The following is a 25,452-nucleotide window of genomic DNA, read 5'->3' as shown; positions in this document are numbered from 1 at the left end:
TTTTAAAAAGAAAATCTTAAAAGGGAAAAAGATACATAAAACAAAATTGGTTTGATCCTCAACCCAGTACTTTTCCACCATTTAAAAAATTTCATTAGAGACATTGATCATTTTATTACATTGACATAAGTGCCAGGTACTAGCTGACTCACATTTAATGTCTAAGTGTTTAATCAGGCACATACATTGTAGAGGGAACTCAAAGTCTGTCTGGGTCCTTCTATATATTACAGAAAAGATTATCCTAGATTTTAACCTTCTTTTCCTTTGTGTGCTAGGAAAGATTCTCTACTTGCCTGAACATGATAACATGAACCTTAATTAAATATTGTTTGTAAAACATTACAGTAGCAGAGAGGAATTTCTTGCTGAAGACTTTTATTTTTCACCTTTCTAATTATATCCCACTTCAACTCTTTCCCGTTTCTCCCAATATCTAGTATATGAAGGCTTTTGCAAAGAAAAATCTACTAATGCACCTGATTCTCCTGACTATATAAAAAATGTTGCTGCTATTCTAACCTCAGCTTGTGTCCTTGGATATATTCCCTTCTAGAAGGAATTGTTAGGAGACTTCCATTCATCCCACTGGTATATAATCACTATAATGCATCCAGATGAAAATGCCACTCATTAATTTGCACATATGCCTTTCAAATCTGGAGTTCAAGTTGTAAGAAAGAAAATAATGATGATGACTCTCCTGTATATGCAGTAGGAAAATATCTCTTGGCCTGAAAAAAAGGACTGCTGTTTTTAAAATTACATCCCATTCATGTTTCATGTTTCCTATTCATCCTTAAAGAGAGTTTTGCCAGGGAATCTAAGCTCATGAGAAGGTATGGCAGATTTGGGAGTCTGAGGACAGAAAGGGAAAAGGAACCTTTTATAAACAATGGTTCTGTCTCAGCAGAAGGCAAATAATGTACATTTTCTTGGGCTAAGAAACATGCTTCAGTGGGGTGAGAGATAGCTGTTTTATTTTTATGGACTATCCCTTCTGAAGGTCAAAGACTATATGTAAACAAATCGATATTTCAACATCTCGAAGTTGGAGTTTTTAAGGGAAACTTTTAAAAAAATGGTCCTAAATCTCCTAAACTCAAATTTTTATAGGTAAAAAGCAGTCTATAATTTAAACTCTCTCTCTCTCTCTGGTGGGCTTTTGTCCAGACCTGTGATTTTTATTAATATGAAGAAATTCTTACCTCCAATGGTACAAATGAGAAATTCCTCTGTATTCTATAGTTTAATTCTGTTTAATTATTTAAATTAATTTATTATTATTGTACATTATATAGCATATGTATAATATATTATTACATACAAATAAATATTATTATTAAAATTGTTAATTGAATTAATTCTAGTTTAATATAGTTCCCTGAGGGCCCTGAGGGGCAAAATGACTGCCATTTGGGCACATAAGTAGTATGAGTCAGAAGCAAGACTTGAACACAAATTTTCCAAGGCTGGTATACTAGTCACCATACCATACTGTCTCTCAACCTCTCCTCACAGGCTATGAAAAATATTGATTTAAGGTAATTCTTGTAGTCCTGCTGCCATATTTCCCACATTGTTTTGAAATTGTTACATTTTAAGTTCAATCTTCAAGGAGCAATAATTTAATTTCTCAAATACCCTTCTAATATCCTATCATTTTGATTTTATGCCAGAGAAAGAATAACCTTCAAGATGGTTCATGTTTCAGAACTTCCCTCTCTTATTTAGCTTCTTTTTTTTAAAGCTAAAAAGTTTTTATGTTTTCATGTTGTTTCCCCTCTCTTCTTCTTTAATGGTGTATTCATTTTGACAGGTAACTGTATCATTTCAAATTTGAATAGTGGTAATGAAAAGACAAATTATGTGTGATAATTAAACTGGATCCTTATACAATTGGTCCATTAAATTCAAAACAAATGAAAAATAGCAATATTTTATTGCAATGCGTGACCAAGCCTACCCCGTGATGTCTACGATGAGAATGAACACTGACCTTTTTGGAAATTAAGACTTTACATAGTAATCAGCTCTACAGAGGCAGGCAAATGCATGCCTGCCTGTGACCTTAGCACTGCCACAGGCATCACACCTGAAAATGAGATTTGAATCAACCCAATTCAACAGACCTTTATTAAGCACCAATAAACACTAGGAACATAAAACTGAAAAACAACATAGTCCCTGCCCCTAAAGAGCTTACAGTTTGATGGGGGAAGGAAATATATGCTTACAAATATGTATGATACGAAATAGAATTTCATAGGACTAAAGGAGAGGTCTAGACAAAAATGAAGTTAGGAAATTGGGGATGTCAAAAATGAACTCACTCATAGTTACAATAAATTCTGTTTTTAGTCCAAGTAAATACCAAATTCATCCCTTAGGAGAAAAAAAAAACTATCCTCCCAAATCTAAAAATTCTAATTAATTTGGGAAAAAGTCATAAAAGATTGAACAAAAAACATATATTTGACTTCTTTGAAGGACTAGTTCAAAATGTTAAAGTATTTCATTTCATTATATTTTAAGAAAAAAATAACAACAGTGAGTATGATTTTACCAAGTATCTAATATTCCCTGAAACTAAATTATTTGAATCAATTAGATTACAGTAGCAGTAATGAACTCAATGCTATGCTAGTGGCCTGAAAGATACTGTGCTTTTCTTTATGCTCAACTGATTTCCAGGGAGCAAAAGGCACTGTGGAGAAAGGGGACAGTTGCATAACATTCTTTTTCTCCCTCTTCTCTCTGATCTTAAAAGCAAGAGAGGTCAGAGCTAGAAAGAATCTGAGAGGTCATCTAACCCAACCCATTCCTTCATGCCACAAGTGTGTCCTTCTCCTAGTCCCTTCTGTTTTATCCCAATGCTTGTACCTATTATCCGTTTCCAAATAATTCTGAGCTGAAAGGTATTGAAGATGAATATGCAGAATATAGGAACATTTTTTTCCCTAGATTTTGTCACCATCATTTACTAGCATCTTCGACCCTCTGTTGTTCTTGTTCAGTCATTCAATCATGTATGACCCTTCATGGTTCCATGCATGCCAACACTGTCCTGTCCATGAAGTCTTTTTGGCAAAGGCACTGGAGTGGTTTGCCATTTCCTTCTCCAGTAGATTAAGGCAAACAGAGGTTAAATGACTTGCCCCAAATCTGAGAGCTATTAAGTTTCTGAGTTCAAATTTGAACTTAGGTCTTCCTGACTCCAGGTCCAATGTTCTATCCACTGAGCCGCCAGTCACCTCCAAGGGCCACCCACCATAAAAGCGGGACGAGTGTTAGCACTCTCACTAGCACAAATGACTGCCATATCAGGAGGCTGCAGAAGAAGGGCTAAGGCTGAGGACAAGAGAATTGAACCAGAAATATGAGTCTTCAATCAGAAACCATGGGAAAGGGGGTATGACTTGGGAAGGTGAATGGGGAAGATCAAGCACAGAATAATTAACTTGCTCTCCAGTCAGATGAGCAGGGTGAGCCTGACTAGTGGATCTCATCTGTCTGAAATGACAGAAGTGAACAGGAAATGGCTCCTCTTACCAAAGCATCTTTAATCTGTAGGTCTATGCATTACAATGCCTTTCATGCAGCTCTGCTGCTTTCACTACACTATTCACTATAGAAGAGTACAATACAAAATGTGACTACTTGGAATTAGAGACTGTAAGAAGTGGAAAGGATCTTAGTGACCTGAAGAAAGTTACTGAATATTTCTGGGGCTCAGTTTCCTCATCTGACAATACTTTATATATAGTGCAGGAGCCTTTAGCTACATATGAGCTATTGATATTATCTAGTTCAACTTTCTGACTTCAAAAAGGAGAAAATTAGGGCATAGAGAGGGGAAGAGATTTGCCCCACAAATCCTACTGCCAGTTAGTAATTGAGTTTCTTTTACATTTTTTATCATTCCAGAATCTGGCCCCTCTACTATGGCCAGGATGAAATTCCTTTCTATCCCCCTGCACAGCCGCTAAAATATTTCTTTAGCAGTTTATGTCGTATAGAGCATTTTACTCAAAACATCTTTATGCAATAGATAGTGTAAGTATCACTATGCCAATTTTCTAGATGAAGAAATTAAGGCTCAGAAAGACTTTCTATGGTTACCCACACAGCTAATAAGTCAGCACTGGTTCAGGTCTCCAAATTCCAAGGCCAGCAGTCTTGCACTTACACCACAATGTACACAGGTCTTAGTCATTTTCTCCTTTGCACCTTGGATCAGGTTATTCTCCCTTCCTGGGATATGCTTATACATTGTCCTTTATGGAGGAAAAAAAAAGCATTTTATGCAAAAAGACAAAATAACTAAAGTAGAATGAGCTAATTACACTCTAGTACTAAGAACCTATTTCGTTTACTGTGATTAATAAGCTATTTTTTTTCTAAAACCTTAACTAACGTCAATTGAACCCATTCATTTAACCTATTCCCTTTTACACAGTCAAGAGTTTGCAGAACTGGGTGGCAAAAATTCCCTAAATAAGTACTTGGATGTTTTGTTGTCTTTTTGTTTCTTGCTTTTTAGAAATTAGCACCCAGTTATACAAAGTTGATTAGTCCAGAATTTTTCCAAGAATAAATGTTTGGCTGATGAGTATTTTTTCCAGGATCATCATCCATTTTCCCCTTTTGAAAGAAAGGCACTATCTGTGCCCTTTTCCAGTCTTCAGGCACCTCACCAGTCCTCCACGAGTTCGAAAAAATGATATCTAGCGGTTCTGTGATGACTTCGGCCAATTCATTAAGTACTCTAGGATGCCAGCCATTGGGACCTGTGGATTTGAACATATCTAGGTTATTTAAGTTATCCTTTCCCAATTTCTCCCCTATATCAGTTTGGTTTCCCATAGTTTCCTATTTCTGTTTTCAGGTGATAACAAACTTTTTGTAAAACAGAGATTTGAAATAAAAAGTTTCTGCTTGGCTTCTGCTGTTAGTAATTTGCTCTTCACAGCTAGTAAAAAGAAAAACATATTTCTTTATTATCCCTTAGTGTCTGTTTGAAAAACACAATTTTCAATGTGCTTCTTTTTATATTTCTTAAAAGTGATCAGTTATCCATTAGGAAATAGCAAATAACGATAAAATCAGATTACTTTGCAGTTAAAATTTTGAAAGTCACATCACCACAGAGTACTATCTAGCAGTCCTAATTAGTACCCTATCTATCAACATGATGGGGACAATTCTGAAAGGCCCATACTGTGCTATTTGCACCAGTAACTCCAATGGAAATTAAGCCTACAAATGTCAAGATGAATCATATACAAGCTGGCTCCTTGTGATCACAATCCCACGAGTACAGTGACAGTCACTTTCCAAATAACTTTTTAAACATTAATGATGTTTTAAAATCCATGTAATGATAAATAAATAATTTAAAAGACATAATATGTTTAAAAGATGTGAGAGCCTAGGATGGCATCACAAGATTTTTTTTTTAATGCAATCACCATTGAGATTTCTTTTGCTCTATGGCCATTACCATGATGTTGTTAGGCTTTACATTACATTCATTATTCTCTAAGCATTGTTAAATGTCGACAGTTTTAACCTCCTTACTTCTTCCATAATTCCTGTAAAACTGAGGGAAAGCCACAGCTGACATTCTGCTGCCTATCAATCATGGCAGAAATAAGTGCTGAAACTCCCGGGACACTTCAAAAATGGTACAATGGGAAGAGAGAGGAGAAAATGAGACTATTTTACCCAATCCTGGGGCTATTAGTAGGACGGACAAATTTGGGTGAGATTAATACTATTAAAGTAAAGAAAGCAAAAGATTAATTTTTAAAATGTCCAAAAGGCAAATTACCAGTATTCTCTTGGTCCCAATTTGGTCTAATGATGATGGCTTCAAATATATTTGCAAAATATCTTCTGTGAACATCAGTTATTAAAAAAATCCTTTAAAAAAACAACCACCTGCATATTTCTCTAGGGAATTACAATTTGTTTCTGCATATGCCATTTACAACCCAGCTCAAATGGCCACCTGCTGATAGCAATATGTTAACTAATATGTAGTTATTAATTAGTTTGGGTAATATGCTCATCATCAGCTCATTACACCTAAATAGATAGATGCTATTACTATACAAACCCAATATGTTTCCTTCTCCAAAGTATCTGAGTTTTTTTTTCATATTTATTATATTTGACAAATGGTAAACAGTGAACAGTACACAGAAGGCCAGCTTTGGAGCCAATATGACCCAAGTTCAAGTCCCACTCAGTACAGACACTGTCTGGGCAAAAATCAGCAAGTCACATAACCACAATAAGCCTATTTCCTCATATGTAAAATGGGGATTATATTTATAGTACTTACCTCACAGGTTGTGATATCAAATGAGATATTTTCAAAGCATTTTGCAAATTTTAAATCACCATGTTTTTCCAGCAAATTATCACATCAACAAGCACTTGTTAGTTTAATATGTGCCAGACACTGTGCTATATGTTGGGCACACAAAGACAGGAAAAAATAGTACCTACTTGAAAGGAGTTCACCTTCTGCTGTTATTGTTACTTTTAAAATTAAATATGTTAAATGTGCCATTCCTTAACACAGGTAAGTGGATTTTAAAAGCTACCAGGATAATCCTTTATCCAAACCAATGCTTCTGAAAAGACTATTTCCAACAATAAATTATGAAAAAAGGGGAAAAAAATCTTTTTTTCATTTACTTTACTAAACCGAGGTGTGTGGCCACAGTAGAAGACAAAAAGCAAAAGGAATACAATCAAAGTAACTAAGAGAACGTTTTAAATTGCTATTTTTTAGAAATGTTTTCTCTAAATGTATGAATTGAAAGGCGCCCCACCAAAGAATCCAATTCATTATATATAACAGGACTATTCTTTTTCCTGAAGATAGAACAAATGGAAATGACCTGCAGCAACATCATAGGGGATTTTAGCAAATTAAGAAGGAGGGTATTGAAAGATTATAAGAACAAGTTATGAAGAAAGGATGGTGAATCATGAGAATATTTTTTTTAGAAAGAGCAGAGATTTATTTTTTTAGAAACAGCAAAGATTTTTTTAGAAGCTGGACTATTGTCCTGCCTAAAGGATGAAGAATGGAAAAAAGTCAGGATTTAAAGCTAGGAGAGACTTTCAGAGGTCACCTAATCCAATCCTTTATAAGGAAATTCAGACCCAGAGAGATCAAGGTTCTTGGCCAAAGTCACACAGCTATTTCGTAGAAAAGTAGGGATTTTAATCCAAGACCCCTTCCTCCAAATTCAGAGCTCTTTCCACTAACACATGCTAATAGCCTGTCACCTGCAACTCAAAAGCAGAGAAAAAAATACTTACCATTATGTAGGTGAACTACATACACAATCCAAATTATGCACATATATGCTCACCATCAAATTATTTCATAGCCTAACCTAGACTGCAAAGTAATAATCACGTGTGTTTTATACGTTATGGTTTAACCAAAATAATTCATACTCATTAAAGGCAGGACACTGGAGAAAAGTCTATGACTTGGAATCAGGAAGAATTGATTCACGATCAGGAAGAATCCTGATTCCAAGAAGAACTTAATATGAATCCAGATGATGTGGTACCCTAGAGAAGTCACTTAAACTCTCTGGACCTCAGTTTCCTTATCTGTAAAATGAAGGGGTTGGCCTTGCTAGCCTCTAAAGTTCCTTCCAGTTTTAAATTTGTGATTCTATGAAACAGCCTTACAAAATTGTTTAGCATCTTGGAGGGAAGGGTGGTACTGAAACGGTAATGAATGAGGAGGATGAGATATACACAAAGGTAGGGAGCAATCTTTTTTTTTTTTACCAATATCATTACATTTCTGAGAGTTTTAAGATATGATTATAGTCTCAAAATCTCAGAGCAATAATTGGCTGATTGTACCTTGCCTCACGATCATGGAAAAATATTTGTGATTAATTCTCCTTTTGTAAATGTTCCACTCACATTCTAGTGGCAGATACAAAATGGGAAATCCTAAAGCTGTCTTGATAGATTCTGCACTGCCAATGGAATAGAAATGAACCCTTTTGATTCTGACAGCCTTTAGGGGATAACTCCTGAAAATTGCTAAAAGCAGAAAATCATGTGCTGTAGGAACATCCTAATTTCAGAAAGCTGCCTCTCCCCCACCAGAAATGTACATACTTCATTTCACCACCACCCCCAAATAAAATAACCTACAATTCTCCAACAAAGAAAATAAAGCTTTTTCTTCACTCAGCCAAGAAAAAATAATAATTTCTTCAGAAGTGTTTATATTCTTCTTCCTCAGCTACATGATTAGGCTGACTTAAAAGCCATGAAAGTAATTAAGTTAAGTCTGGTCCTTCCCTCAAATCCCATGAAATTCAAACTGCTGGAACATTAAATACAGGCTTGGATTTTTATGTTTAAATATTCCTAGAGTTAATAAATAAATATATTCATGCATGCATACACAAATTCCACTGAGTAAGAATTAATGCCAGTAGCTTACAACTGTGTCGGGCACAATTCCTATCTCCCTTTGTCCAGGAAAACACTGTTCAACTACTCAGAGTCAATTTATTTTCTCCTACTGTTTTGTTTTTGTTTTTTGCTTTTTTGGGGGGTTGAGGGGGAGAAAGAAGACTTTGGGAAAACTAAAACTCAATACTAGTGTGGGAGAAATAGCATATTTCTCCTTTGCCTGACCTTAGTCACATCAGTAGCTCACAGTGCCCTCCACTGGGATGCTTTGGTGTGGCTGGGCAACATAAAACAGTCACAGGAATGTCAGCTTGGACCTGACTCCTATTATTCCACCCAGACTGTTCACTTTGTTGTGTTCTATAAGCTGCCCAGCTATTACTTTATGGCGACTCTGCATGGGTCATAAACGAATCCCATTCTTAGGTTAGACCAAAGCTTTCCAGGGCTTTGTTTTCATAATTAGATGGGGGAGGGGAAAAGGACCTTGAATCCAATGTGTGTGCACGTGCACACACACACACACACACACACACACACACAGTCAGTTATGGGTCTTTGCCAACAAATACAACTTGAAGATGAGAAAAATCATTCAGAATCATCTTATAAAGAACCTTCACTTGCATATTTTTTTTACAGTGCTTTAAGGTATGAGAAATACTTTACATTCATGGTGAATACATTCTATCCTTCCCACAAATTCGTGGGGTAGATACTCTAGTTATTTTCCCCATTTTACAGATGATGAAACTGAGGCAAATAGCATTGTGTCCTGCTCAAGGTCACATAGCTAGAGTGACCTTGTGGCAGGAAGGAGCCTGTCAGAATTAAGTCACCATCCAAGGATAGTGTAGTTATCATGCTTATTCCTTCTGCTGATGGACAGGTATATAGCGCTTGTTCTCTTGAAAGACCTCTTCTGATTGGATGGCACAACAGCACTCAAAGTTGTACCCTCATGGGATACTATTTTACTATTTGACTCGGGCTAGATTCTATTTCCTTTACTTACCCAAAGGGCACACAACAAAAAGCTATCATTTATATAGTTCTTTAAGGTTTGCAAAACACTTTACAAATATCTCATCTTATCCTCACATCAACACCAAGAAATAGATCTGTTTTTTCCCATTTTACAGATGAGGAAACTGAGATCCAAAGAGTGGTTAAGTGATCTGCCCAGAATCGCAGGGCAAGGGAAGTGTCTGAGGCTAGATTTGAGTAGGTCATCCTGAATCTAGGTACAAAGTTCTACCAACTCCGCCATTTAGCTGTCAACCCCAGATTCTGACAAAGAGGTACTAAATGTTCCTTGTTTTTGTAAATATTAAAAATAGCAAATATTTACATGGGGATTACTAGCAGGAAGATTAATTCACTTTCCTTTTAAACTGCAAGCTTTCAGAGTACAGGATCCTTGCATTTATCTCTCTCCTTTTGATCTTCTGTACCTTATATGTAGTAATAATAACAACTGACATTTGTATAGTGCTTTAAAGATGGGAAATCCCTTTCTACACATTAACTTATTTAATTATCACCACAACCCTGTGAGGCAGGGGCTATTAGCAGTCACTCATATATATGACTGATTCATTCTAATTTTAATAATATCTACATAAATATCATTTTTTAAATCTCAATTTAAACGGTAGAATGGGGATAAGACTTTTGCCACATAACTCACAGAGCTGGTAGGTAGGAGGAAAGTGTAGTCTGTAGATCTCTATCGAGAGATAAGCCATTACACCAAATAAGTATTCAGTGAATTCTTAATTGAATTCGTGGGTACCCTACCCCTACCCACATTTCTAACAGAATACTTAAAAGGAAGCATTTCTTGGGGAAAAAATCAAATGACAGTTCATTTTTTAAAAACTGGGGACCTGAATAAAATTTTTCTAAAAAGAAATGTTCCACATATATTTTGTTTTGTTTTCCTCTGTTTAAAAATAATTTCAAGTGTTGTTAAAAAATTCAACCAGCTCTATTTAAGTATCCCCATCTGTCCTCATTCATAGCATGCCCTTAGTAAGTACCAATTTACTATATCTGTCACTGGAACAATTAAAGGCATTGTAATAAATGGCACTGATTTTCAACACCTTGTTTTTCTACCCATGTGGCTTCTAATCTTCACTCATCACTTATCAGTAGTGTTTCCACTGCCTGAAGATATACTGATGATGCTTTAGCTAGGATTATAGAAGGTTCCCACCTGTTCACTAGACATAAGACCCTTTACAGAGAACAAACAAAAATTAAACAATCCTTTCTAATAAGGTCTTAAGGGCTTTGCCAATAAAATGCATCCTAGAAATTCCTTAAATTCTTAGGATACTTAACCTTTTTTTGAAAGCTCTGGATACAGCATGGTAATCTTCCCCACATATATTAAACCAAATTCTCCATTCTCCCTTGACTCTGATTTGAAAGTCATATGCCACACTCTAGGTTAATCATTTGTAATTTTTCTTCCAAACCTTTTTTAGCATTTAAAATTTATTTGTAAAAGATTTATATGAACATGAGATGTTGACAGTCTAAAATAAATCTTCAGGGGACAGCTGGGTGGCTCAGTGGATTGAGAGTCAGGCCCAGAGGCGGGAGGTCCTGGTTCAAATCTAGCCTCAGACACTTCCTACCTGTGTGACCCTGGCAAGTCATTTAACTCCCATTGCCTAGTCCTTACCACTCTTCTGCCTCATAACCAACACCCAGTACTGATTCTAAGATGGAAGGTAAAGATTAAAAAAAATAAATCTTTAATTACAATATGTCTTTATAACTAATCAAAATTAGGGCCTGATATAAACATAGATATATGGCTGCATATAAATAGATATACACAAATATCCTGTGCTATACATATCCTGTGCTATATATAAACATAAAGATACTGTACAAAGGTACAGCAATATTTGTATGATGCCATTAATCTATTTTTAAATCCTTTTCCCTGTGTCTTTTTTCCCAGATCGTCTGCAATGCCTACAAAGTCCTTCAAGCAGATACGGTTCCATTTGTCTACTGAATTCCTGTCCATCCAATAAAGCCCTATTCAAATGCCAACCCTTCCAAGATTTTTTTCCTGCTCCTCTCTGCTAATCAAAACTTTTGTCCTCCACCTCAAGACCTCCAAAGCACTTTGTCTTACAAATCTCAAATGCACTTTTGTTGAACTATATTGTATATTATAGTTGCCTAACTTTTACAAACAAAGAATTATCTGCTCTGTGAAAACAGAAACCATATCCTTCATGGAGCTTAATGAATGTTTGTAGAATGAATCAACATAGCGATACCACATCTCTGTGCTATGCAATCTACTCCACCTTTACTGTTACAACTACATTTGATGTCAAAGGAATCATGCTGCTTCTTTAAGTTCCTCCAAGGCAAGAATTATATATGGTTTCTCCTTTATACCCTCTATATCTAGTATAGCTCCTTTTCACACAGTAAGTGCTTTCTGTTGTTTTTCAAAACCATATGGTTTTAGAGAATTTTCATTTCTCTCTAGGCTGCTTTCTAGACTCTACAATAACCCAGAAACCTCTCATCCTGAAGATCACTTCAACCCAGGAATTCACACACTGGAATTATTCTCCTCTCCTGGAAGCTCTGCCTCTCTTAGATGGCTTCTCCTGGAATCGCTTTTTAAAGAGAGTGCCCAAACCTGCTATGTTGTCACTCCTCTCAAGGCTCATTCTGAACTTTCTCTACTACACTATTTAAATCCTTGGTATCTTCTTTCCTCACCCCCTTTACAGTTTTGTCCTGTGTGTCACCTTCCTCCATTAGAATCTAAGCTCCTTGAAGAGTTCTCTTTTTTCTTGTATTTTTATTCCTATTATATACCTGGCACAAAATAAGGGCTTAATAAAGGCTTCTTAACTGATTTGGCATTGGAGATGGGTCCAAAAATTACACAACTTCTTAGTTGTTGTTACCAAATACAACTTATTACTGTTATTTTTTATAAGCAAAGTTTTTAATTTCTATGTTGCTACATCACTATATTCATTTAGCATGCTACAATTCACAAAACACTTTCCTTACAATAATTCTGTGAAGCAGTTGGTATTATTATACAAATAACCAAAGTGAAATTCAGAATGGTCAAAAAGCTACTTAGTGTCCAGAAGAGATAAAGGTGTTTTGCTCTTGAACATCACAAAGAATCTTAGAGTTCCTCAGTCATGTCTCTGTTTTTTTCTACTTTTCTCATAAAGCTCAGACTTAGATAAGCAATTCTTGTCTTTTCCTTTTTTCCCCTTTAAGAATGGGTCTCCACTCACTGCCTTTTGATCCAGCCATAACACTGCTGGGTTTATACCCCAAAGAGATAATAAGGAAAAAGACTTGTACAAAAATATTTATATCTTTATGGTGGCAAAAAATTGGGAAAAGAGGGGATGCCCTTCAATGGGGGAATGGCTGAACAAATTGTGGTTATCTGTCGGTGATGGAATACTATTATGCTAAAAGGAATAAAGAACTGGAGGAATTCCATATGAACTGGATTGACCTCTAGGAATTGATGCAGAGTAAAAGGAGCAGAATCAGGAGAACCTTTTACACAGAGACTGATACACTGTGGCACAATCAAATGTAATGAATGGACTTCTCTACTAGCAGCAATGCAATGACCGTGGACAATTCAGAGGAACTTGTGAGAAAAAACCCTATTCACATCCAGAGAAAGAACTGTGGAAGTAGAAACACAGAAGAAAAACATTGATCACATGGGTTGATGGGGACATGATTGGGGATGTAGACGCTAAGCGATCACCTTAATGCAAATATTCATAATATCGAAAGAGGTCTTGATCAATGATACATGTAAAACCCAGTGGAACTGCTCAATGGCTATAGGAGTGGGGGTGGAAGGAAGGGAGTGAAAGAATATGAATCATGTAAGCATGGGAAAATATTCTAAATTAGTTAATTAAATAAAATTCTTCAATTCAGTAAAAAGAAAGAAAAAAAATGGGTCTCCATATCTTGCCAGGCTAGAAACATGGCAATTCATAGCCCAATCTCAGTATTGACAGGCATTGGCTAAATGCTTTAACCTATTGATTTTCCAAGTTGAACTGGTTCATCCCTCCTTAGACAGCCTGGCAGCAGCCCTCCACTCCCAGAGGTTCACCATATTGGTGCCAAACTTCGTGGAGACATCCATTTGGCCTTAGCTCTATTGGAGAACTCTCAAATTCGAAGAATTTGAGCATTTTCAATGTCCCCCAGTTATCAGGGATTATGGTTACACTATGCCCCTAATAAGCAGTTCTTAATTATTTTAAGCATAAAAAGATATTTACAAATGCAGACATTTTATATAAGCAGGGGATTTTATAGGCACCGACTCATCATAATTTCCTGGTTGGTACTGAGAGGTGGGTAGCTTCCTCAAACCTGAGACCTTCGAAGTTTATAGAGAGCAGCCTTTAGGTATACTGTGGCACCTGTGTATTTGGAAAGGATAACTGACTATTTTTTCACAACCCAATCCTCCATCTTTGAAGGCTGGTTGAATTTTGGCCTAAACTAGGAAGAAGAGATCCAATCCAGCCCAGTCCTAGACATCTAAAAGGAATATAGACTTTTCCAAATTAACTACAGTTCTGCCACAGTGCCCTAGACTACCAGACAGGTCAAAGACTGAACCTATATTTCACCTCTATGATTTGTGGGGGCAGAAATAGAATTGCTTGCAGGAATTAACAGGTCTGAAGTTCTAAGATAATAGCTGTTATTTTTGCAGTATTTCTAGCACCTGGTCCACACAAAGGCAAATATTTGCTTTGTTTGGTGCCTCCTGGTACAATCACTATGCAGTACACTCCAACCCACATGCAGACAGATATTTAAGCAGTCTTCAGAACGAGGCTTCAATAATGCTGCTATGACGTGCATGAAGTCTGTTCATCAAAGATGTCATTATTTTGAATAAAAGATGAATAATGTGTGCTTTAAGCACTTCATCTCTTCATTAACTCTCTTTTAAAAATTATCTATCATTGTGAAGTATTCCACAAAACATAATTACAAGAAGAATACAAATGTGACAGTTTTTAAAAGCCAAAATCTGATTACCAAGGAAAGCTAAACATGCCAACGCCAACTGGCTCACTCCTCCCTCCCCCACAAATTTTTCCTGGTTGAGAGGTATCGAAAGTTGAGTCAGTCCGAGCTTCAACAGGAATCACCTCTTCAAATAAGACAACAGAATAGTTGGCATAAGCTTCATATCAAGTTAGATTGCATGCAGCAAGCCAAGACTGAACAATAATATTTCAAACTGTCAGGGGGATAAGCAGAAGGAGAAGGCAGGATAGAAAATCAGTAAATAGCTGGTAATTTATGAACAAAAATACTGCTACCAAAATACTGTCTGAGTTTGGTATCTCCTCCCATCTACAAAGATATTACAACGGATCCCAGGACATGGATGATCTCATGCACATCTCAGTAGAACTACCATCCTAAAGTTAACAAAGATGACATTAATTTCCTGGAATGAATTCTGACCTATGGAAACCCCCTTAGGCATAAACCCAGATGGAAAAGTGGGCTGGGATTTCTTTTTTTTTTTTTTAAGAGATATTCAAACTACTTAGGATGAGAAACTGCTTTTGTGCCTCTTAACTGAATTTTCCCTGTTTCACATACTCAACAAAGACCAAAGACCAAAGTCTGGCATAAAGAGTCACACACCAGAATCACATAATTGTCCCAGTTGGAAGGGACTTCTGAGACCATCTGGTAAAAGTTGTACCTAAAAAAGAATTTCATTTACAACAAACACAAGGCAGCTAGATAGTGCAGTGCATAAATTACTGCCTTTGGAGTCAAGAAACCTAAGTTCAAATCCTGCCTCAGTTACTTCCTAGCTATACAATCCTAGGAAAATCATCTCATCTCTCTCAGACTCAGTTTCCTCAGCTGTAAAAGGGCAATAAGGATAGTATCTACCTTCCAGGGGTTTTTGTGAGCATCAAATGAAATCTCATGGAAAAAATTTTGTAAGCTTTAAATAGCTACATACATGCTTATTATGATTATTAACAGTGCCAATAACTGGTCAATGAGTTCTAGCTTCAAGACTTGCAGTGAGGCAGATCTCCCATTTTCCCAGGTAGTTCATTTCATTTCTGGATAACTCTGTTAGAAAGTTTCTCCTTCCATCAATCCTAAACTGATCTCCTTGTTATTTTCCATTCCTGACTCCTATTTCAGACTTTTGAGACCAAACCAAACAAGAAATGTAGCATATCACTAGAATTGTGTCTAACATTTAAAAGAGACATGTGAGTCGGCAGTAATCATATTTAGGAAGAGGCAGCAAAATCTAGATTGTTGCCCAATTTTCCCTCAAGTTGTTCTCATTTCACTTTCAAACAAAAACTGTAAGCAAGCTCACTTACGCTGCATTAAAATAAACCCGTAAGGCCTGTGTTTGTTAAATGTCTGGGGAAATGGGAAGAGGCAGAGTATTTTTAATCCCATGACATCAGATGTAAAACTGGGTTATTTTGAGACTAAACTCCAAGATAAATAAAGACATTCTGCTGATTTCTGACTATTGTCATCTAAGATTAGATATGCTTCCACTTTAACAGGTTTGAAAATACCTTAGTTTAAATCACGCTTCTTCTATAATTGCACAGTATTTCATAAATAACTGAATATAGCACTAAATTCCATGGGAATTATTTATTTCAGAATGGAATTGGTAGTCAGGAGTCAGGAGATCTAGGTTTAAATCTTAACTCCCCATTCCATTCAATCCTTTACTCATCTGTCAGATTGAGCTTCCTAAAATGAAAGTCCACCATTCAATAAATTCCAGTGGTTCACTATGAGTCTCTACTTAGGTTTTAAAGAATTTTAATAATCTGACTCTTTTTTGCCTTTTCAGTCTTCCTAAACCTTCCTCCTCTCCATGTCTTTTGAGATCCAATGCCACTGGCCTCCTTGCCATCCCTTGGCACACAACACCTCATCTCTATTAGCATTTTCATTGGCTGTCCCCCATGATGGAAACTTTTTCCATCCTCAGCTCTGTCTTCTGGCACAATCTTTTTTTTTTTTAAACCCTTGTACTTCGGTGTATTGTCTCATAGGTGGAAGAGTGGTAAGGGTGGGCAATGGGGGTCAAGTGACTTGCCCAGGGTCACACAGCTGGGAAGTGGCTGAGGCCGGGTTTGAACCTAGGACCTCCTGTCTCTAGGCCTGACTCTCACTCCACTGAGCTACCCAGCTGCCCCTAGTACAATCTTTTTAAAGAAGCCTTTCCCTCATCTCTTTAATCTTAGCACTGACCACTGTATATGACTTGTTTGTTGTTTGCACGTTTTCTCCCTAAGTAGAGAGGAGTTCCTACTGAGTTTCCTGAGAACAGAAATTGCTTTAACCAGATGACATTTTTTAACGACAAAGGATCTCATATTGAGTAGAATTGAACAGGCTCGAAAATCCAGCCAAATTCACTGGAATTGTAGGAAACTGGGAGGGGAAAAGTAGACATTTAAAGGTTGATGGAAATTATTAACAGTGGTATAAACATTTTTTTTCCTTTATAAAACATCCATTTCCATTGGTTTTGTTTAGAGGGTACTCAAAGATGAAGGATTAGAACAAGTTTGGGAACTCCTGTTACTTGAATGAAAATGGATTTTTTTCTAGGACAGAGTCTGTTTAGTCATTACTCTTCCTTTGAGCCATCCTTCATATTTTTTCTTTCTCGTTTTTTGGTTACCAAACCAATAACTAATCTGAAAAGGAGTCATGCCTATTTTCAGCAGACAAGACCTTGGTTTGGTCACAATTAAAATACTAATTTCTTTCAAAATGTTTTTAGGGGTCTTTGAAGAACTTTCTTCTTTGTGTCCCCCTTTTTTAAAAAAAAACTAAATGTCATTATGTTGTCTTGCTTATCCTTTTTTTTTTTTTTTTACTTCTTATGAGGTGATCTCTCCAAAATAGTAGATGGAAAGGGGGATCTTTTTTATTCAGCTCAGATTATACTTTGTTCCACCACTGATTGAGTTACATTCCTCTTGTGTTTCGCTATGCTGCATTTCCTTGTGTTCTCCCAATGAATAGCACAGTGCCTGGTACATAATAAATGCTTAATAAATGCTAGATGACTTGACAATATAGAGCCATATTTTTTACTAGTTAGTTAGGGTGTGATCTAGTATAAAGAACACTAGAATTGGAGTCCATCAGTCAACAGCACTCATTTTTCAAACCCTTGTCTTCTGTCTTAGAATCAATACTTAATATTGGTTCCAAGGTAGAAGAGTAGTAAGGACTAGACAGTTGGGACTAAGTGACTTGTCCAGGGTCATAGCTAGGAAGTATCTAAAACCAAATCTGAACCCAGGACCTTCCATTCCTAATTCTGGCTCTCTATCCACTGAATAACTTAGCTGTCCTCCAAGAAGCATTTATTAAGCATTTACCTTGACGTATACAGGTCCTGAGCTAATATGACTATAGGAGAGTAATGTTCAGACATGGCAAAGTAGCTATTCTCCAATATTCCCTATAAATGCAATGTGGATTCTCAGGTAGTTGGACTGCTTTTGCAATAGAATGGCTATATTGTTATATCTTTATAGATCTAAACCTAGAAAAGATCTTTAAGACCACTTAGTTCAGACCTTTCATTATGCAAATGAAGAAGCTGAAATCCAGAAATTAAGTTAATTAACCAAGGTCATTACCAAGACTCAAACTCAGGTTCTATGAATTCAAATCCAACAGTTTTCCCATTGCACCAAGCTGCCTTGTGGATACTAAGTGACCAAAATCACACTTGACCACTTGGTCACATTTTCCATGATTATATATACATATATATAATTGGTATATCCAGTGGCCAGTCCATTTCAAGGCTCAACTGTGGTTCCATCTACTACTCACTGTCTATACTGATCTGAAAAAAAAAAAACCCAACAACCTGTAGATATATATGTGTGTGTGTGTATGCATGTGTAATTATTAATTTATGTCTGTATTGTTGCTTGCCTTATTTAGAATATGTATTATTTGAGGATAGAGATTCTCTTCATTTCATCTTTCTATCTCCAACTCCTGGCATTAAGTAGATACTTGATAAATGTTCTTGTCGAATGAAAAAATAGGAAAAAAAATCAAAGGAATGATCCAAGAATGTGAAGCTGAATCTTCCACAAAGCAATGTACTTCTACTGCCCAGTATTCAGTAGTTTAAATATTAATACTCATTCTACATTAAATATTTTTCAATATATAAGAATAAATCAATTTTAAAAATATAATCACAATACATTAATTAAGAGTTACCTTAAAAGGGGACATACATCGAATAGCAATATATTCAAGCATAACCTAAAATAACTGATTATGTTTTACAGGAGACTTTGAGACAGTTTAAAATAGCCGGGTTAACTTCCTGCTGATGAGATCAAATTAAATTAAGGATTTTGGCAATTATTACTATGGGCAGACATGAGATATTCTAAGATAGTCCCAGTTAACATCCTGCTGACTAGACATGATCCAATTTATTTTGTGTGTGGAAAACACTGCAAATCTGAAAATAGTTTCAAGGCAAACAATCATTTGTTTTTCTATAATCCCTAATGGGCAAACTTTCAAGGACACATTTCTATTAAGGTTATAGGAATTTAGGACATATAAAGAGAAATGGTAAGGGGAGGGTAAAAGGAACTGGAAGGAATTCAGTACAAAGTGAACCAAATTAGGACTCAGGAAACCTGAGTGAAATACTAACTTTGTGACTTCAATCCTGTAATGATTCCTTTACCTCCCAAGTACATGTGGTTAAAATGGATGACCTCTAAAGATTACTTTTGGCTCCGGGCAGGAAAACTTCATTGCCATGCCTTCTCCTGCTACAGAATAGAAACCTCTGGCCTTTGACTTAAATTTCATTGTACTCAGAGGAAATATCAATAAAAATATTTTATATTTCAATTGTGTTTTAGAGTTTTCAAGTGTGACCAAAATTTTTTTCACATATTAACTCATTTGATCCTGGCAAGAATAATGAAGTAGCTTGACTAAGATCACAAAGCTAGCTTACGCTAGAATCTAGGCTAAAATCAAGATATCCCGATTTCTAGTACTCTGCGTTTTCCATCATAGCATGCATACCTAAAGTTCTAAAATCATATCACATTAAAATTTGCAATAGCAGTATCCTATATGGGTATAAGAGAGGGGATTCCATCCCACTAAAGTTCACTTATGTAAATGTCTCCCTCCTTTTCCCTAACTCACTGTATCACAGAAGTACATTTGATATGATTTGTTGCACTTACTAAATAATATTAAGGTCCTTGTTCATTACTTTAAAAGTAAGTGAGTCTAGCATTTTATATTGTGTCTCAAATTTTTAATTGATTTCACTTATATGAACAGCAACATAGTTATTATTAACAAGACAAAACTTCAAATGTATAGTATCTCTATACACAAAAAAAGTTTTTCCTCTTCCAGTGTCTATGCTAGAAGGACTCTGCCTCATTTTAATATATAATGAAGTCGAATAGAGCCTGCAATTCAAGTTATATGTGTGCAGTATTAAAGCATTCCATTTTACTATGTTCTACTTTTTTTTTTCATTAGCCTATACTTGTTGAGTTAATACACTGTAGAGGATTTAAAAGAGCAATGGCTTTGGAGTCAAGACTTCAGTTCTCACCTTCGTTTTGGCATTTATTAATCATCACAATTTAGACAAGTCAGAATTTTCTCTCATCCTTACTTTTCTTATATTTTAAAAGGAAAAAGTGGCATTCTCTATTATTCACATGATTATTGTGAAGATCAAATGAGATAATTCATTAAGTAATATTTTAAACTACAAGAGGCTATATGTATGAAAGCTCTCTCCAATACTCTCTCCTCCCATCTTCTTTACCACCTAGAGAAGAGGCCCATATCAGAAATCCTTTGCAATTGCTGTAAATTCTGTCTACCAGAATAAAAACACTCCTATAATTTGTTTAGGGTGGGGAAGTCCCCACAGAGAGAGATTAAAAAATATTTGCATAGATCTTCTCAAAACTTGAAAAAACAAAACAAACAGAAACCAGGAGTCAATAATAAACATGCTGAACTGGTTAATCCAATAAACTTTCTGTGACTCGAAATTTATTTCTAAAGGACCAAAGTGGAGACAAAGGGCTAATATGAATTCTTTAATGTACAAGATTATAATTAACCTAATGTCTGTTTCAAATTTACTATTATCTATTAAAGAATAAATAATTTTACAGCCTTCTAATACGTAGCTCTTAAGCTTTAAATCACTGACCATAACTAATAAGCAGTTTAGTGGTAAGAGTATCCTAAATACAGTCACAGACTGTAATTTCATTGAATGTAAATCATCATCATTTTTAATGCAAAGGCAACAGCAAATCTCTGTAATTACTGGGTGCATTTTGAATCACTTTTATTATTACTGCACTAGCCCCATTAAAAATCCAAAACACTGAACTGCATGGGATATAAAACTGGAATTATGATACAGTACAAGCTCTAATTGAAATCCATAAATTTTCTACTAGTATCCAGAATTATTTTGTTGCCAAGACTTTCAACTATCGAGAATTAACTTTGAAAGCATTTACTTTATCCAGCACAATAAGTCAGAGTATTTTGCCTTGCTAAGTTGTTAAAAGCAAATTCAGGAATAATATCCTCTGAGTTGTTCCTTTTTTGCTTTTCAAATGACACCTAAAAATTCCATACAATAATCTGAGAATGAGAAGCCACTGAAAAAAATGTATGGAGCAAGTATCAACTAGACCATGGTTCAAACCACACTTTCTAATAACTAAAGTTAGAAAAAGCCATAGATAACCTTGCTAATCTTCAGCTGCAACGTGAGTCTTGTCTCACAATAATAAAGAGATTCTTACTACGTTGTGCAAGAAGACTTCGGGGCAACATGACTGTTGGCATGTATTTAGGTGAGTGGATTAACCAGTTCAGTACCTTTGCTGAACATGGGGATAATCCACTAAGCCTGCTGCAAGGATAATGCCAGTTAATATAACTTTCTACTGTACCTTTAGTGGCTAGTGGATTAATAACTGACTCCCAAGAACCATGAGACTCCTTTGATGAACACTTCTGAATGTGTAATATAGGTCAAGCTGTCCTGTTACATATCTCCTCCAAGCACACAAATTTAAATCAACTTCAACAGAATCCAGAATTGCTGGGCATATGAAAAGCCAATGCCAATATTTCTCTCAATCTGTCAACACTATATATTGTAGAAGCAGAGGATCAAAGATGTCCATATGGTTAAGTAATGTCCTTCATCGCTAAATCATTTGCTACTTGTATAGAGTGACTCTATCCTCAGACTGTCACACCATTAAAGTTAATCTTCTGCCAATACATTCAAATAGCAACAGTTAAATTTAAGTTTGGAGATGGCCTAAAATTATTGATGCCTAGGATTTCTGGCTCCTGTTCCACTATCCAAACTATGAGCTGAGCCTAGAATTTAGTAATAGGAGTTTAAGGCATAAAATCACTATAAGTGTGTGTGTGTGTGTTTTCAGTTTTAACTCTCACAAATTTCTTATACGGTTTCAAGTTTCCCAAAATCGACTTTGAGAAACACTGCTTTACTAGCAATATAGAATCATAGAATGAGCTGTGGCTCTAGAGACAGAATCTGAGTTCAAATTCCACCTCCAACCTTTACTAACCTGTGCAACTTTAAGTAAGTCACAACCTCCCTGGGCGTTACTTTCATCACTATAAAACTTCCAGGCTATAGAATTATGATCACTTTGAGTATTTAGATGCTAATAGCTTAACAGGCATGCCTTTCCCAGAAGAGAAACATTAGTGAATCTCAACAGCATCACATTAAAAAAATTTCCCCATTTTCTCAAAGGTACTATTAAAAGCTTTACCAACTTTCATATATTAATTATACTTTTACCGAGTCTGTTCAAACTGTGAGTCTCATTTGCCATTCAAGTTATGTAAATCCTGCAAACTCCCAGAAAAATACTTTCATTACTAAGCTCTAAAACGTCACTGAAACCAAGTTGAGGCAATTGCTTTTGCTAAGTGCTAGGAACTAATATTTCCACAAACTCTGAAGTAACTTAAAAAAACAAAAAAAAAAAAATGAAAAGTAATAATACTACATTAATTACATTGTTTTGATATGCAGATGAAGTCAGCAGAAAGTACAAAAGACCCCAGAAAACAACAGTAAATGAATTTGTTTAGATCTTTCCAAGAAGACAACCACCTTGATTAAAAAAAAAAGAGAGAGAGAGAGAGAGACCCTCCTGTGAAGGTATCTGTTATAAAGTGATAAAGCAACAAATCACTTGCTATATTTGGAGTGTATAAAGAAATCATTTATTTGAAGATATAAACACCATAAATAAGACAATAAATATTTCACACTGCTATTGCGGTATATGAATTTCTATTCTTAAATGTAAATATTCTACAGGTGTTTGAGATTGGCACCTGTTAATTTACTATACCAAGGTCAAGAAAAAGGACCATTAATATTAAGGAATTGGAAGAATCCCATAAATTTGGCTTCTTACTTGAGCCTAGCTAAAAAAATTGTCCTGAGGAATCTTTAGGATATTTTGAATCAATTGCAGAATTAAACTTTCAGTTGGAAGGGATCATCTGATCAAGCATCCCTTCTTCAATATAGCCAACAAGTGGACATTCATCCTTTGCTTGTCATCCTCCAGTGAGGGGGAATCTACTAAGTCCTGAGGCAAAAATTTCACTTTTGAATACATCCAATTGTTTGGAAGTTTTTCCTTACCTGAAGCCCAATTCTGCCTCTTGACAAATTCTACCCATTGCCTCATAAGGCCAAACAGAAAAAGTCTAACCCTTTTTCGAAATGGAGCCTTCAAAAAGCCTACAGACATCTATCACATCTCCATAAAGCCTTGTCTTCTTTATAGCGCTGACAACCTGAAAAAAAATTGAATTCATCCATTGATCTCCAGTATCACTATGGCATATATCTCTGTCCATATTATTTATAGGCAGAAGTAATTTTGTTATTTAATTGCCTCTCTAGCTACAAAGATATATTCTTCATCAATTAAAATACTCTAGAATCACAGACTTAGAACTAGAAATTACATTAGAAGCAATATAAGTCCAACCTCTTCATTTTATAGCTGAAGAATAAAGTTCAAGAGCTGTTAAATGATTTTCCCAGGGTTGCACAGCCAGTAGGTATCAGAGAGAGGATTTGAAGCTTGTCTTTTCCTAACACCAAGCCCAATATCCCAACCAATGTACACATTGTCTCTCTCCATTTCATTTGCAGAGTTCTTAGCTCTATGAAAAGTACTTCCACATATAAACTATCATCTGATCTTGTAAAATATGTAGGATAGCCATCATCCCTATGTTTCACATAAAGAAATCCTAGAGAATGATTTGCTCAAAGTCAGTAGCTAGTAAGTGACAGAACTACCAATAGAACCCAAGGACTCTGATTCTTAAAACATGCAAAACTATGATAGTTTTGCTTTTCAAGAATCCTTTAAAATTTTATTTTTTGCTTACTATATTGCCTTTAAATTTTTTTTTCAGTTACATATAGAAGCCCTTTTTTCTGGGCTATCATACATGTATTATCATGCAAAATACACTTCAATATTGATCATTGTTGTAAGAGCACAATCATACAAAACTAAAACTATAATAAAATCATAACTACACTGATGTGAAAAATAGTATGCTTTGATCCACATCCATCCAACTCAACAGTTCTTTCTCTGGAAGTGGATAGCATTCTGTGTCATAAATTTTTCAGAATTGTTCCAAATTATTGTGTTGCTGAGAGTAGTGCAGTTTATCATTGTACAGTATTGTTGTTATTGTGTACAATGTTCTCTTGGTTCTGCTTATTTTACTCTATATCAGTTCATGCAGATTTTTCTAGCTTTTTCTGAAATAATTTCAATAATTTTAATAAAATTCCCAATCTTTGCTTAATTAAGGATTTTCACTTATATTCCTTAGTAATAACTCTATTCAATTTTGTAAACATTCATTTGAAGTCTGTGCCAACTTGAATTCTGGAAACTCCAAGTTTGCCCATTTCCTTTGGGAATTCGCCTTTAATCATCCCAAGAAGAAAAATACCTGTGCAGGAACCATACTTTTTGAATCCATTGCAATAGACCACTTCATGTTACCCCAACCTCCTGCTTGAGACCTGTCAGTGTATATTCCCTGTACTTTATTCCCCCAAAGGTATATAAGATCCCCATATTCTATTGTTCTTTGGAGAATCATCTTTGGTGGTGATTCTCTCAGAGACACTGTCCCCAGAGCCCCAGAGTTTTGGCTCTGTGTGGTATTTAGTGTTTGGCTCTGTGTGCTGGCTGAATATTAGGGATGTGTCTCTTTTCCTGATTAAAGATTTGGTTTTGTAACTTTTTTAGTGGTTCTGTGTTTTTTCAAGTTGACACCTGCTTTATATAAAGTACTGAACTGGGTGCTACTAAAATGAAACTTGTTGTTCCAGTAATTATCAGTCACATCTGACTTTTTGTGACCTTATTTGGGGTTTTCTTGGTATTTGATATGAACCATCTTTTTTGTAACCATTGTAAGTTAGGTCACTCTAGCTACAGCCTCTTTCCCAAGTCCGCTTGTAATCAGTCAGTGTATGTTCACTGTACTATGTTCCCCAAAAGGTATATAAGTCCCCAAGTTCTATTATTCTCTGGAGAATCATCTTTGGTGGTGATTCTCTCAGAGACACTGTCCCCAGAGCCCCAGAGTTTTGACTCTGTGTGGTATTTAGCTCTTGGCTCTGTGTGGTGGCTGAATATTAACTTGTCTCTTTTCCTGATTAAAGATTTGGTTTTTATGACTACTTTAGTGGCTCTGAGTTTTTCCAAGTTGACAATGGCAAAG

General features: G+C 35.7%; 1 protein-coding gene across 1 annotated transcript in view; it reads right to left on the bottom strand.

Annotated features, from left to right (window-relative positions):
• Nucleotides 1-4,727: 4,727 nt before the first annotated feature.
• SAMD5 (sterile alpha motif domain containing 5) overlaps nucleotides 4,728-25,452 on the bottom strand; it is a 34,589-nt gene continuing 13,864 nt past the window's right edge. Inside the window, exon 2 of the mRNA XM_044674714.1 lies at nucleotides 4,728-4,790. Within this exon, the coding sequence (XP_044530649.1) occupies nucleotides 4,728-4,790 (63 nt within the window). The remainder of the gene's footprint in view (nucleotides 4,791-25,452) is intronic.

The sequence above is a fragment of the Gracilinanus agilis genome, chromosome 4, assembly GCF_016433145.1.
Source record: "Gracilinanus agilis isolate LMUSP501 chromosome 4, AgileGrace, whole genome shotgun sequence".
NCBI classification, from domain to species: Eukaryota; Metazoa; Chordata; class Mammalia; order Didelphimorphia; family Didelphidae; genus Gracilinanus; species Gracilinanus agilis.
The sequence above is the reverse complement of the archived record's forward strand: the minus strand, read 5'-3'. Positions and strand labels throughout refer to the sequence as shown.